Source organism: Seriola lalandi, unplaced genomic scaffold (genome assembly GCF_002814215.2).
Source record: "Seriola lalandi dorsalis isolate HSWRI2012SDOR001 ecotype SW California unplaced genomic scaffold, Sedor1 jcf7180002054406, whole genome shotgun sequence".
NCBI classification, from domain to species: Eukaryota; Metazoa; Chordata; class Actinopteri; order Carangiformes; family Carangidae; genus Seriola; species Seriola lalandi.
Genome location: NW_019524959.1, coordinates 513015 through 528550, shown reverse-complemented (window position 1 = coordinate 528550; position 15536 = coordinate 513015). Strand labels below are relative to the sequence as shown.

The following is a 15536-nucleotide window of genomic DNA, read 5'->3' as shown; positions in this document are numbered from 1 at the left end:
CTGACTGAGCTGCATTGGTCACTGTGTGTTAATGGAAAGCATCTGTCTCCCACTGCATATTCAACTTGATGTTGCACCCGCTGCTCCCCTGCTGGAGACCCCACAGTGATGATGATATGATGCTCCCAGAGTTGCACTAACAGTTTTGGATTCTGTAATTTGATCAAACACATCTCACATAAACAGTCCCAGTCCTTTGGTAAATGACAATTAGTTAGGTTTGGTTTTAATTAGGCTAAATTAGGCTTTAATTTGATTTAAAAAAGTTGTTTCATACGAACACATGTGTGTGTAAAGCTTTAAAAGAGCTATTTGTATGTTTTGCTATTGCTAGCCAGCGTTAGCATTAACTTACTTACCAGTCTAGAGGAAACGTTAGTTCAGCATCAAACTTCATTCATTTAATCATAGAGCTGTCTCCAGCAGTGGGAAGCAATACCAATGTTAACTCTCGTTTTGCTTCTATCTCTATCGCTTATTTTTTTCTTCTACTGAAGTTAGCATGCTAACCAGCTAGCCCCAGCCCGTCTCGTCAATTTCCAATAGTGACTCACTATAGCCTCTGAAGAAGTAACAAAACCAGAATTTCATTTGTAGAAAAACAGTCAAACAACATGTTATTTATTAAGAATGGGACTTTCTAAGTGTCGAAGTGAAGAAGGAACACTATCCCACTTATTTTTGTCATGTCATAAGCTACAATCATTCTGGGGCTCCTTATTTGACTTTTTCACTAAGGCCTTTAATCATCCATGTCACCCAGACCCATTCACCATGTTGTTTGGGGTGGCCGACCCAGATAGTGTGAAAAGTGGTTGTGAAGCTAAGGCTATCTCCCTCTCAACACTGTTAGCAAGAAAATTAATTTTGCAATCTTGGAAATGTGAGAGGTCTCCTACATTTGAAATGTGGCTGAGAGAGTTGGGAAATGTATTACACCTGGAGAAAATCAGGTACATTATGTCTGCTAAAGAGGAAGTCTTTTTTAAAATCTGGCAACCTTTTCTAGATTTAATGTTTAAAAACTGAACTAGTGCTATTCTGTCACTGCGCCATTACCTTTGTTCTATGTCCTGTTTGTCGCATGTCAAAAACCTCTGTACTGTTCTGTGTAGCACCACCAACTACTGTTAATATGTATTTGTTTTTGTTGTTGTTTTTTCTTTCTTTGTTATGAAAACAATAAAAATAAATACACAAAAAAAAAAAAAAGAAAAGAAAAAAGAATGGGACTTTCTGCCAGAGTCCCACTTTGAGTTTGAGGCTGAAGACGAGGGATTGTTTACTTCGAAACCTTGGTTTTTACTGATTTCAACAAAGGATCACAGCAGTGTCATAGTTCTGTGCCCCCCGACATGCCGGTGAGAGGCAGAGGAAAAGGCAAATTTGAAACTGGTACTGCAAAAAAATGGTATCAGCAGCAGCACTTTCTCCGGCAAAAAGACTGTAATTTGGTCACAAATCATCGAGCAGCACTCGAGCTTCATCGACCATGTGAGGTGCGACACAGTGGGTCATTTTAAAGGTGAGGTCTGCTGGCAGCCAAGCTGAGTTATGGGGTTAATAAGGGGAAAAGCGCTGATGTGCCTCAACAACAAAGTGATGTCGACTTGCTCATTAATGCCAGAGCTTGATAAACACCCAGAAAAAAAAAAGAAAAAGACAATGAATCAGGAATCCTATTTCTGTGGAAAAGTCAGCTCTGGAGACGAGCTTTTTGCTTTTCTAGTACCTTCCAGAGACAAATGTTCTGTTGCAATGTCTTCTCTTTTTCCCACCGACATTCATATAGAATTTTTAACATACATATAAATAGTGACGCATGTTAATTCATTGGAGAAAGCTGGTGTTATCCTAATTTTTCACGCAGGCACTGTAGTTTAAAGCAAAGGTTAGTGAACCATGAGTAAATTGTACATTTGCACAATTTTATACAATTGGGGACTATTTTCAGATGTGGATTAATACACATTTGGTGTTTTGGGAAGTATTTCCAGCAGCCAGATGGTGTTTGGGTCAAAATAAACCACACTGTGTGTTCATGGTAATGACAGAAAGATTTAGTTCTGTGGCACAGAAGAATAAGATATATTAGATACAAACACGCACAAACCAGTGGTTTTAGTCTTTTCATGGGATTTGTTGACAATAAGATAAAGATAGAATTTTTCCAACTTAATGCTTTAAGCAGTGAAACTACAAGCTTTCTGTCAGATGCAGGAGATTCATCTGTATTCTGTTTAGCTCATTTTAGTCTGTGACACAATGTAGTGCATTGTGTGTTTATTTGCACAATCATATGCAATCAAACAGCAACACTTCCACGGTTTAGGAGGATGCCACAGCAAATCAAACAGAGGCGGCAATCAGGGACCATCCAACATCAGCCCATCTGAAAAACAGCAGAACATAGTGATGAAGCAGCTGCTACGACGAGCCAATCAGTCCAAAAGGCTGTACTGAAAACCGCGAGACAGCAGGACACTTTCCCATCATCCTCTATTGCTGGGGAGAGCATCCCACAGGAAGCAGCGGTACAGGCACGGCACATATGTCGACCTTTGTATATGACCACAGGGAGGTACATCAGGGGTGGTTGTGAAGCTTATGGCCTTTTTTTTTTTTTTTTATGAGGAACGTATCACGCACCATATTGCCCTGAGACACTGACACTGATGTTACTGTCACACACGCTGTAGTAGTCATCAGATGGATGGGACAGCTGGTCACCCCTTGGAGTTTTTGACCACTAGTAGTAGTATGTAGTACTATGAGTTTGGTGCAATTCACATCTTGCCATTGGTTTCATGCAATTCCACTGCTTTGACAACATTAATGTCACCTAAAATATGTTGATGTCATCAGTCTCTCCTGTTTGTTCAGGACAAAATAACCTCTCTGGCTAACATGACCACAACGTAAACCCTGTTACCAAAAATAGATTTTCTGGAAAGATGATGAACCTTTGGGTGACGTCACACACCTCTTTAGGGTAGCCAAAAAGATCCATTGCACTGTACACCCATAACCATTTTAGCCCATGGCAGTCAAACCTTAGATATAGCCATACAAAACTTGCACATATGAGGGGCAGTTCAGAGCGCGAAGGCCTGCGGTGAGAATGTGGCCTTTTTGACAGGATGAAATCTATGAGTACCTCTGGAGGACTTAATGAAACACTTTGCTGCTCACACACACACACACACACACACACACATACAGAGACATGTGTGACAGTAGAAGCTGCAGGAACTGAACCTGAGAGCTTCACCGCTCACTAAATGACCACCCTGAGGAGCTTCAGTGTCCTTTCTTTTCAAAGCAGCAGTAAGACACAGTGCTAGTGTTGATCCCGCCTGCCGCCAAATCAAGACAAATGGAAGTCACATCATGAAAATGGAGAAGCAGCAGTTTCGTTGTGGATTAAGGAAAAGAGCAGTTTCAGAAACCTTTCTTTAACCACCATACTACCACCTATTGAATCGTGTTAAACCAATCTGACAGGATTAATTAAGAAGGTGGATTAATCAAGTAAAAGGCTGTTAAAGAGAGCCTGAGGGTGGTGCTTCTCATTTAATAGCCTACAGATTGTTAGCTGAACCAGTGCAAAATTACACCAGGTAGTGTGTAGACAACACATGACTCATGCTACCTGGCAGCAGCTTAACTGCAGAGTATAAGAGCCAAACCTGAGCCTCTCATGTATTTTTATTACATTAACATTACAGATCATCCATTTATCTGAGGGATAACATCTTCATCAAGACAAAGAGTCTACTGCCATGACAGCGGCTCTGTTAGGTAACATCTTCACAATAACAATGGTATCACATTATAAATATTAGATAAATATTAAAATTGTGACTTGATGATAACACTAGATGGAGAGTCACAATGATCAAAGTTCTTTGAATTATTCCAGAGGGTGATATCTACCAAATATCATGACAATCCATCCAGTAATTATAGAGATATTTCAGTCCGGACCAAAGACAGATCTACATTGCCATCTCTAGAGCCACACCGTTTGCATGGCTAAAGCTCAGAAGGTTGCTTAACAACATTTACTCCTCCTCTAACCATATGGATAACAAAATGTTGTGTTCACTGCACAACAAAGAGAGATTTTTAACCTGTTTGGGATTAATCCTAATCCGAAAAAACATGGTCGCTGAAATAACATTTCTTCTTGCTTGATTTGTAAAACAAAAGAATATAGCGATGCAGTGCTGTGCAAGAAAATATGAAATAAAGGAAAGTTTAAAAAAATAAATATACCCATATAAAAACAATAACCAAACTACTGTATTAGGCATCTCGAAGAATGACAAATGCTTTGGTTTTCCAGTCACTATGCCTCATATTCCACATCGAGCACTTGGATTTGTAACTCTGTGGTTGCGTAAGAGGCGTGGACTGGAGCGTGTTCGTCTTTCAAAATAAGAAAGTGAATAAGAAGCTCTTCAGCTGCTTCTCTGCGGCTCAATTATTCCTATTTCCTTTGTTTTTTGTGGAGGCCAATCACACAAGATGGACTGTGATTACCAGATCTTCAAATACACTGCGCACTGTGAAGATTCAAATCTCTGCCACATGACAGGGACGCTGGCTCAATCAGTCTGCTGAATAGCTCTTATTAGTTTATAGATATGGTTGATTTAAAAGTGTTACTTGTTATTCGCAGACATGCAAAATGAAATAAATCTAATGGTGTAAACAGACCAAATAAACTGAGTCTAAAAGAAGAAAAAGAAAATGCATACATGAAACTAATCATTTTCTATATGTAGATTTAAAATATTAAATATTTCTTTATTCTTCTTAATGATATCTAGAGGCTAATTTCATACATTATGTCATATATACAGTAAGTGTACATGAAAAAGAAGTGGCTCAACAGCAGCAGCCAGTATAGTAAACAAACATAATGTGTAGCTCCACAACACAATGAAAAACATTTTGGTTAATGTTGTGTTTGTTGATATTTATTCTCCTTTTTGCTCAATTTTGGACTCCACCAACTTCTGAGAAAATTTTCTAGCTCTTTATTCACTAGATTTTCCACCCTCTTCTTAAGCTAGTTTCTAATGTTGCCTGTCTGTTGGGTCGGGGTAGGTAGTGTACAGTGGATGTATCAGAGCTGCCTAGGCTAAAAATACAAAGCAGAGCTGCTGAGTTATTGGTAATTTTTTGTGGCTTCATTGCTGCGAGCGACTGCTTTCACATTTGACGTCATAACTTAATTAATTGCAAATGAAAAAATATTGATTAGTGGAGCTGGATGCTCTCATACAGTTGGTCTGTGACTATTTATGACGGATGATAGTTATGGAGTTGGTGTGTCATCATAATGGACTACAGGTGAGGTCATGTTTATTTTAACTTTTGTGCTGCAGAGGAAAATAAGTCTGTGAAAGTTACACATGCCCTAAAATATGACCTTTTATATGATCTTTTACAGAATCTAGGGTGCCACCACTCTTCTATTTGACGAACAGGTGATGCACCAAAACTTGCATTGTGTTCCACCAAACTACACCACAATGCAGGGCAGTGAGCAGCCTGACATTAAGCCAAATTGTGTGACAATGAGCAGTCACCTTTACTCTTCCTGGAAAGGTCAGGTTTTGGTGTAAAATCAGGTGTCAGTGAAATGTAATTCCCTAGTTTAACGTGACAAACAAGTCTGGCTAAATGCAGCTGTATCTCCAGTCTACCTGATCGGAGCAGTTAATCCCTGAACAGAACAACATACAGTCTCCACATCAGCGCACAACCTGAAGACAGGTCTGTTACCTGATCAGTTAGATAAAACAACAGTCAGTCAGGCTTTGGATCAACTATCTGACTCGCATATAGGAAAACCTGATTTGTGCAATAATGACAGAACAATGGCTGCTAAGAGTTGTGGTTAAAAGGTAATTAGTGCCTTAAAAATCTGCTGCTCTGAAAGAAGTTGCAGAGGCAAAAAAATACAAGGCAATATGTCACACAAATAGAAAGACTAACCAGGTATTTAGAAGTGATCGTAATCGCACATCACATCACAGCCTCTCCTCAGAAGGGAGAACACTTTATGCACCCTGATTGGCAGGCACACAGAGAGGTCAAGAGATGAATGTTAATGGATGTATTGACGACCCACTGACCTGCTGATGCTTAAATTGGATTAACCATAAGGGGAATGGGGTGATTGCCCGGGGCCTGAGACCTCTAAAGGGCCTTGGAGATTGACAAGCAAAAATATCTGGTTAGATCTCGCTTCATGTTAACCTACAGTATAGTGCCTGCATTACACTAGTTTGTTTGTGTCATTCATATACAAGTTCCCAGCCCACATGAAGGATATCGGTTGACAGTGAAATGTGCCAAAAACACATAAAAAGGACTTAAAATAACTTGTTAAAAACAGCGTAACATTACACTGCAAAGAACTTTGTCTTCTCTCTTACGCTCTACAAATAAAATACATTAAAAATATTTAAAAAATATTTCACATAATACACTAGGAAGTCAACAGAGATGAGCAACAAAATAAATGTAATATAGGGTTGGATACATTAGCAGACCATCTTTTCCTTGTACATAAGGAATAATTTGCAGTGAGCGTTACTAATACTATACTGCAACCTGTTCCCATCCCAGCTACTACCTCTCTTACAACTTTTACTGTAGTTCATCAGCTGCGTTTCATCAGAGTTATCATCCCTTCCCATCCCAAGCTCCAGTCATATTACTAATGATAAAACCTGACGTCAACACAGCCTTGTTAAAAAGAAGAAAAAAAAACACAGCCCAGTATACCCAGTCAAATGGTTTTCCCAGAAAACTCTGTGTGTGTGTGTGTGTGTGTGTGTGTAGAGAGAGAAAAGAGAGTGCGTTGGATTTGCGCACGCGGGTGTGGTGATTGGTCACCTCTACGTATGAGAGGATGCTTGTCAGCCTGCAGTTGTGTGCTTTTAAACTGCGGCGGGCAGAGGGTACAGCGGTCAGACCACACAGCTGCCGGGGATCGAGTTCAACAAGCCGAGCCGAGCCGAGCCGAACCGAACCGAACCGCATCGAAGTGAGAAGCCCGGTGAGAACCACAAGGCAGAGCCTCTCCAAAAAGCGCGCAACTAACACAGAGGAAGAGGAGCGAGGACACTCAGAGACATGACTCTGTCAACTGTGCCACAGCCTTTTCTTTTATGTTTACTCTGGTTTGTTGGATGTTGGAGCACGACAGGTGGGTGATCTCTATTGAAATGGATTAATACACAAGTGAACCTGTAAACTGTGTGGTCAAAAATGTGTCTTTCTAATTGGACCTTTATTGTGGATTTTCCCTCTTTGCTTGGATTTTGTTTGTTTTTAAAACACATCTAATAGGTTAATCCTGGGGTGCACAAAGGATGCAAAGTTACAGCTCATTATAGAACAATAGAACAATATTATAACTATAATATATCATATATAGTGATGGAAGGAGATAAAATATAAAGTATGATAAAGTTCATTTAAAGTGGTAAATGCCATAAAGTACTTTCTTCAACCTTACGCAAAAAACAAGTGTTTTATAACGTATTACTAATGTCTTCATTAATTCTTATTAAGTAAATTTGCTTCATACTCAAGCAGTTAATCAGAATTATTAGGTGGAATTGGTTGGTGAATATTTTCTTCAAGGACACAAAAACTTGCCTTGTTGTTTTAGTTTGCTCTTTCATTCATCAGACATCAGAGCTGGAAATTAATTAATCGACAGCTGATAAATAGCTTAATTGATTAATTAATTAAATAATCAATTCATCTATAAAGGTGCATTGTTTTTTTAAGATGATCATTTATTTTGCATATAAAATCTGGACCTACAAAATAAGCAGTAACTTAAGCTTTCAAATGCAGTAAAATGGAATGAATGGAATAAAGTGGAACTGAAGTATGAAGTGGTATAAAACTGAAACTCTCAAATAATATGCAAGCATTTCAAAATTATACTTAAGTACAGTACTTGGGTAAATATATTTAGTTACTTTAATCACCAAGTGACTTAATACCAAGCTGAAAATGGACCTGCTGTAGTTGAAAGTTTGTGCTCTGCTCCTCCACTAACCACACCCACACAGCAACAGTGACTGAACACATCCTGAGCAAAACATCAGCTTCACTTTCAACCACTGGAGTTCAGTGAAAAAAAAAGACTTTCAGTTACCATTTAAGTGTTGAGACTGAGGGATACTCCTCTACAGTGAACAACATAATCTCAAGATACTGCGGGTTATAATTAGATTTATATATATTTTTTTTTTTAATTTTTTTAGAAAGCCTCTAGATTTTCATTAAAATGTAGTTTCTTATCTCTGATCGTGGAGCAGAGGCAGGTACTGGTCTGTTTGTAGCTGCTCACACAAACAGCTGCATCGATGAAACACTGTATATTTAATACTGTACCAAGTATTTCCTGTCAGCCCTTATAAGAATAATGTACAAAGATTTTTATAGAACATATTGCTAAAATTAAGTACAATAAAATCACAACACAAACACCTTTAGAGTCCTATGGACTATATATTATTATAGTATTGTTGTATAATGTATTCATTATTGTAATGGCAATAACGTGTTTGTACCATTTAAACACTTCCATTGGTATAAATGACTGAAACATGTGCTCTGTACCCAGATGCCAGCCCCTATGATCGGTGGGAAGATGGCTTGGCGTTAAGACAGGTAGTGACTTATCTTTTCCACATTTTAACTTATTCCTATTTCATTACGACTTCCTGACAACTGCATGCATGTTTTTTTTTTTTTTCTAAGTCTCTCCTTTGGTCCCATTTCCACAAGTGATGTTTGATCCTTATGATAAATTATTTCCAGGTTGTGAGTAAAGAAATGAACATTATTAAAGGGTTTGCACAGAAAAACAGAAGGGCAGTGAGAGGAGGCGTGGTGGTTGAAGAGTCCTCACACTGATCATGAATCAACAGCTCTATCACATTTTTCTAACTCAGTGGTTAACCAACATCTTGTGTCTGTGCAGTCTCATGTGATCACCACCACCTATGGTCTGTAAGAACAACAGAACAATACAAAATAGAGATAAAGTATTATTGGACCAAAGAATGAGTCCATAGAGCCACTCTTCTGCAGATGTTGAGTCCAAATGTAGGCAATATAACATCTGTCTTGTTTCTCCTGGATGCTGTAGAGGTCAGTGTTGAAACTCAGAGCACCAGTGTTGCTTTCCACTGTTCATTCGTAATGAATTGTGTCGTTTTGTCTGCAGGTGCGCGGCATCCAAAGTAATGACTTGAGTGACGTTCTGTGGAGAGACCAGAATGAGGTGGGTGACTTTAAACTTTAAAGACACACAACAGTATTTTTTAACATTTTCTGTCAGATTTACCACGTCACTAAATTAACTGTAAACACAACACTGATGGTCTGGTTTGTTTATCGGCTCTTTACCAGGTCTGTTTATACAAAACTAATTTTACGTTTTTAGTAGAAATACATTTTCTGAAACTGCTGATCGAAACCTGAAAGAAAGATTTGGACTTGCCTCCATCACAGACATAGGTGGTGCTGTTATGTGGCAAGGGGCTAAATGATCATAAAATTATTATGCTGCACCTTTTTATAAATTAAGTGGTTTGTGATTTCTGTGCGATTATACTTTATGATTTTGTGTCTCCCCACAGGAACAAGTCCAGAATGTTTTCAAAAGAGTAAGTTTTCCTCCTTATTTTTTTTCAGATTTCTAATAATTGTTCAGCAGCAACTCACTCACTCTCAAATTTCTCCTCTTTGTTTTCAGTTTCTGTTTCATTACTCCAAAGCGCGTAACTCTGTTGGAGCTGTACAGCATGAGGTGAGCAGAGGAACAAATCGTCTTTTACGGTCATCGTGTCTTAAAATGTTGGATCAGTTGCCCAGAGTGGTTGATTTGACTCCTGCTGGTTCACTCTGAGAGCTCACAGTGAACGAGACCAGGTGGCCGTTACTCCTTAAAGACGTTCAAAACGTGAATGACATCATTTTAGAAAAATATAACCTTTCTCTGTCTGCGTAAGTAAATGACATCCGCTGCTCCACTGACAGTGAGGAGGTTCCTGACTTTTCCGGTGCTTGAAGCTGAATCGAAAATAAATTATTACTTTATATTTTGGTTTTGCTGCAAGGTGTGAACCTGAATTAAAATCTCTTTCCTAGGGCTGTAGGGATGAACTAAAATGACACTCTTTTGACACCTTACTTTGAGAAATACATTCTTTCCCCTACAAAAGCCTTTGTCTAGAAGCGACCAAATAAGACTTATATAACTAAAAACTGGCAAAAATAATGATTTAAATTAGAAACCATCAGATAACAGAAGTGAAAAAGACATTCAATACAAAGTTCACTACCAAAAAAGTTTTGATCTTTTTTACGCAGCTAAATGACGTGATTGTCAGAAGTTAGCCCATTCACTGGACTGATTCCTTAGACTTACTACAGTAGTATTATGATCTACCTCACTGCAAATAAATCCATTGTAATATTTTGTACTTTCACTAATTATAACAGAACCTACAAAGATTGAGACCCATGTCAACTTTGATCAGTGTCTTTGTTGATCCGAACACGGCCTTAAAAATTTCTACAAGTCTGCTTTGAGTTCACTCAGACATCCGGCATGTCAAACAGCAGCTCATCATCATTAAGAAAACTCTTCTCTTTCCTCCTCCAGTCTCACTCCGTTCACCCTCTGATGCGACTGTCGCCTAAGCTTTCCCAGAGGAGAAAGAAGGTGCTACTTCTGGTGAGAAAACTAAAGTTACATTCACTGTTTAAGTCTGTAACTGTCAGCTGTATGTTCATAGAAGATCAAGAGTGCTGTCAATTTTTTATAGAAGATTAAAGCTATGACCCTTGCCCCCCCACAGGAACATGAGAAAATGCTGTAGGAAGAGAATGCATACAAGAAACAGTCATGTCAAAACCATAAACATTGAAAAAGTATCACAGACACATAGGAAAAACTATTTTTAGGCAACATTTCTGGGCAGGAATTTGAAATATTGAAGTTGCAGGAGTGTGTTAATTCAGTTAAGACAGAGGAAGCTTCTTGTTTTGGCGGGTTTGAGAACAGTGACTCCAAACCTCTGCCGCTGGAGACGCTTTAAAATGAAGCAGCATCTAAGGCAAAACGATCCAGTATTTAAAAGTAGTTCAGTATTTTGGGAATTACACTTATTCCCTTCTTGTCAGGAATTATGTAGATGAAAAGATCAATACTAAGATAAGCTAACCATCTTCTGGCTGTAGCTTAATATTTAAAATATCAGAGGGATGAAATCCTTCTAACTAAGCAAATAAACATATTTCCCAACTTCCTGAATTATTTATTAGCAAAAAAAGAAAGAAATTACGGAAGAGTCTGAGAAAAAGAATCTAAATTTGAGTAGTAGAACATCATTTTTCATGTTTCCCATTCAATTAATCTTTGTGTAACCCACTTAAGAGGGAACAATTCCTATTAAGAATGAACCTTTTCAGGAAGCTTCCTACTCAGGTAGCAAAGAAGTAGCGACAGTGATCAAGAAGGAGCCAGCATAAATCACGTTAAACGACATCACTGTTCAGGTGCGATTAACTGCTGACACTGACTTCTCTCTGTCTCTCTCTCCATCTTGCTAATGAAACAGAAGATTTGAGAACTGCCAGAGGGGATATTGTAAAAGAAAAACCTGAAAAACAAAGGAAATGAGAACAGAAGAAGAAGAGCAGCAGGCGGCTTCTCCTCTGGACGTCCCGTCCAAAATCAGCTGAAAGAGCGACGCAGAGAATCTCCAGCAGACTTTTTGTTAACAGAAAATAAATTATTGTATAGATGGAAAAATATATATAGCACTGCACTGTCATGGCTGCCACGTGTCTTCCTGCTTCCAAATGTCAAGTGGTGTAAGTTTGTGGTGAAATGTTCCCAAATGCACATTTGGCATGATGCACTGTTACACACGAAAGGGGGGTGTCACAAAATACAAACAAAACACTCAAAATAAGCTCTTAAGCAAGTTCTTTATGGTCGACAGTGACACAGATTCCAAAAAAGAAAAGAAAAAAAAAAAGAGCTCGTAGAAAAAAAACGATTATTGTGGCAAAGAGGTGAACTCACATTTAATTTAACAGGTTTAAATACAGTACATGTACTTTTTGTGACAAACTGATCAAACATAATAAAAAAGTTAAAATTTGTCTTTGATGCTTTTGTAAAGATTCAGGTGATGGAGTTGGACGTTTTTTCAAATTACAAAAGGGTGACTGTTGTGCTGTCTTCCCTGCTTTCCCAAGGAGACGTACAGTGAGGTTCAACAACAAGAACATGGGTTCGATTCTCTCCTGCCAAGTGTCCTGTTAAAGTTCCCCTGAGCAGGACTGCGCCTGTGTAAGAGCGCCACCTACATGGTTAAAATATGAATTGTACTTGCTTATAAAGGAGATACCGTCTCTGCACGAAGCATCGTCAAACGTTTCAGGGTCCTTTGAGTGTTTTCCCACACAGCAGCCACATGGTCTTCCTGGTTTAGAGTGACAGGCATTGTTTTCCTAATAGTCCTCGTCCTCAGAGTCACTGTCCTTTCGTGTAGGGAGCGAACATCTGATTGATGACATTAGCTTGTCTTCAATTTGCTTCTTGGGGTTTTCCTCTAGCTCTGTCTTCACTGCCCCGGTCTCTGATAACCTCCACTCCAGCTCTGGGAGAGAAACAAGGCAAGTTACAAACCCTTCACTTAAAGTAAAAGACACAATGAAACAACAGCTTGTCTGTGATGCAGTTTTTAAGTGAGCAACTTTTCCTCCTACCTTCAACTTTGAGGTTCATGCCTCCAAAGACCAGGGGACCGATGAACTGCGCCTTCATCTCCCCCTCAAAGTAGACAAAGATGGTGGGCAGGTTACGGTCGGGGTAGTTGGGGATGCAGGTGGTGGAGATGGACTTGAGGAACTTGGTCTGGGGGAACTTCCTGGCCAAGATGCTCAGGTGCTGGTTGATGAGGGTGCACAGAGGTATGCTGGGAAACAACATGAAGTTGAAAGAGCTGTTAGTGCTGCACTGTCACTTTGCATTTAGGGGGTCAGAAGAAAATAGTGAAATGTTCTCAACACAAGTTCCAGATGATGCAGGGTGAAAAAAAACAAACATTTTTTTTAAGAAGATGAAGCAGAGAATGTTTTACATCTTTTATTTGATCAATGACAATTTATTGAACTAACAGTGTTGCTGAGTTTCTGTCATTCATCTAATCCATTAATTAACTTTTAGCACCAAAAAACACAACAGACAGTATTTAGGTTTGGGGTTTAAGTCCTGCTCAACATGTACACTCTCATATTCAACCAGAAGGTATTTTGGATTAAAGTTTTCCCAAAACTATGAGTTTAGCAGAGGACAAGCAAATATTCTCAACCACGACAAGATGTGTGTAATCTTACATTATAAGAGATTGTATGTATATAATTCACCCAGCTCTTCCAGCAGCATACAATTCACTCAACTCATAATATCAACTCAGTTTTTTTTCTGCCCTACATCTACAAGACTTCAAGAGTTTTGTCACATTCAAGTGCTTGATGTGGTTGGATGACCTACCCCTGTTTGTAGAGGTGCAGCACCACCCAGATGCCTTCCCCAGCCTGGTTGACCTCCTTGACGTAGTCTTGCCCTGAGATTTCCCCCAGCTCCTTGAACACATTTTTCATCTGAGTTGCCTTCCACTCTGCGAGACGCTTTTGTCTGCAAAGAGACGCAACTCACGTCAGTATACGGACAGACTGAACTGAGAGTCTCAGTCAGAGATTCAAAAATTCATTTGAAAATGGTGAGTAGATTTTTAACTACAATATTTGGGATGAAGTGGACATGAAATTTTACAAACACACTTTATGATGAATTGACGAATATAGCAGAACTCAGTGTCCATGAGGTGCTCAATACACCAATCCCCTGCCTGCATAACCTCCACTCACCTGTACATCTCGATGGCAGCCTCATCTTCCTCACCAAACTCATCTTCGTTCTCCTCCAGTTCTTCCAGTGTCATGCTCTCATATGTTTTAACTGTTCAGAGAAACAACAACAGTGGCAGCAGCTGATTTTACATGTTCTGAAAATAATTGTGTAAACAGTGATCAGTTGAATAGGGTCAAATTAGCCAACACTGAACTTTTTAAAAAATATTACATTTGATAGATTTTTTTCATGGTTTTCATTTGTACATCTGCAAATAAAACCAAACAGGGTAAATTGTAACTTTGAACCACGTTCTGTGTGGTGGAAACATGTATTTCCCACATTAAGCCACAAAGAAATACTGATGTGTACACCAGCTTACCGACAGACTGCTGTTGGAGAGCCAGCTCCTCCTCCTCTTCATCCTCTTTAGGTACCTCTTTGGGAGGAAGAATGCCTTTCTTCCTCAGGATATCATTCCACTCTGTGTCTTCGTTTGGGTCCTGGGGAGAAAACAAAGCACATACACAGGTCTCTTATACAAAGAACAGAAATCTATCTGAGTGGATTTTACTTTGGATCTCATAATAACAGCTTGATTGTTCAGACACTTAAATGTGAGGATTTCCATTAGACACCGCAACGCTGAAGTTAGTTTCTGAGTCACAGCTTCCGATTTAGTAGTTAAGGGGATACTTGAGGAAAATATAAGTTACAATATTACTTTAACTTAACCAACTTTTCCTTTAACTGGAGAACTGGAAGTTTACTTCAGCGTTTTTTTGCAATTTGAACATTTTGTAGACTGACTACAGGTTAAGTCGAAATACATCACAGCCCGACAACATTTCTACTACCGCTGTGTCACTTAAGAGTATTTACGTTTTCGAGGCCGCTATCAGCTAAATTTCTGTCTACCACGTAATCGATTGATCACAAACCAGTTCAGCCTTAGTACCAGCTAATTTGATGTTCATGTTCTTTGTGTATGTGTGTGTGTCTTGTACAAGTTTGGAGTATTGAGCAATCTGCAAGCTAACGGTGAAGCTAGCTCTAAACTGTTGATACGCCCAGCTTCACTGCTAGCTAAGTTCCACAGCTCTGCTCTAAAATGATCTCGATACACTTCGTCGACAACAACCTCTGTTAAATTGTCTCAATAAGCAACATCAATCCACAGCGTTTAAAAGTATCATGAAGCTTTTACCAACCTGCATTTTGACAGATAAGTCTCCTCAGAAATCACACCGCTGCTCTCCTCTCAGATACGGAAACAGAAGGACCGCACACGCACCGATTCCGGCAGGAAACAGAAACTAACACATTTCTCAAATAAGCACACAGTCCGTCCGAGGTTAAAGTAAAAACACTTTAGCAGAGTATATTTGAAGTCAGGTAAGTTTGTCTCTCTTTTTTGACGCTACGGTGGGTAATTTCAGTTTTAAAAGACGTGGAACGGATGCTTAATGGGTAGGACAATAATACAAGTGACACCAACATCCTCATGAGGCTCAATATGACCAAATAAGGAGCGAGAGCGCAGCATTCCATTTGTGGC

The 15536-nt window shown here is 39.1% G+C and overlaps 2 protein-coding genes across 2 annotated transcripts; one reads left to right on the top strand and one right to left on the bottom strand.

Moving 5' to 3' along the window:
- The first annotated feature begins 7152 nt into the window (after nt 1-7152).
- On the top strand, nt 7153-11898 carry nms (neuromedin S). The gene is made up of 7 exons (XM_023409751.2): nt 7153-7228; nt 8666-8712; nt 9272-9328; nt 9687-9713; nt 9803-9856; nt 10715-10786; nt 11673-11898. Exons 1-7 carry the CDS (start codon nt 7156-7158, stop codon nt 11679-11681), a joined length of 339 nt encoding a protein of 112 aa, XP_023265519.1. The 5' UTR covers nt 7153-7155; the 3' UTR covers nt 11682-11898.
- A 218-nt stretch (nt 11899-12116) lies between these two features.
- On the bottom strand, nt 12117-15292 carry pdcl3 (phosducin-like 3). The gene is made up of 6 exons (XM_023409747.2): nt 15190-15292; nt 14361-14481; nt 13996-14086; nt 13619-13762; nt 12832-13040; nt 12117-12722 (listed from the first exon to the last, which is right to left on the bottom strand). Exons 1-6 carry the CDS (start codon nt 15193-15195, stop codon nt 12574-12576), a joined length of 720 nt encoding a protein of 239 aa, XP_023265515.1. The 5' UTR covers nt 15196-15292; the 3' UTR covers nt 12117-12573.
- Between the last annotated feature and the right edge of the window lie 244 nt (nt 15293-15536).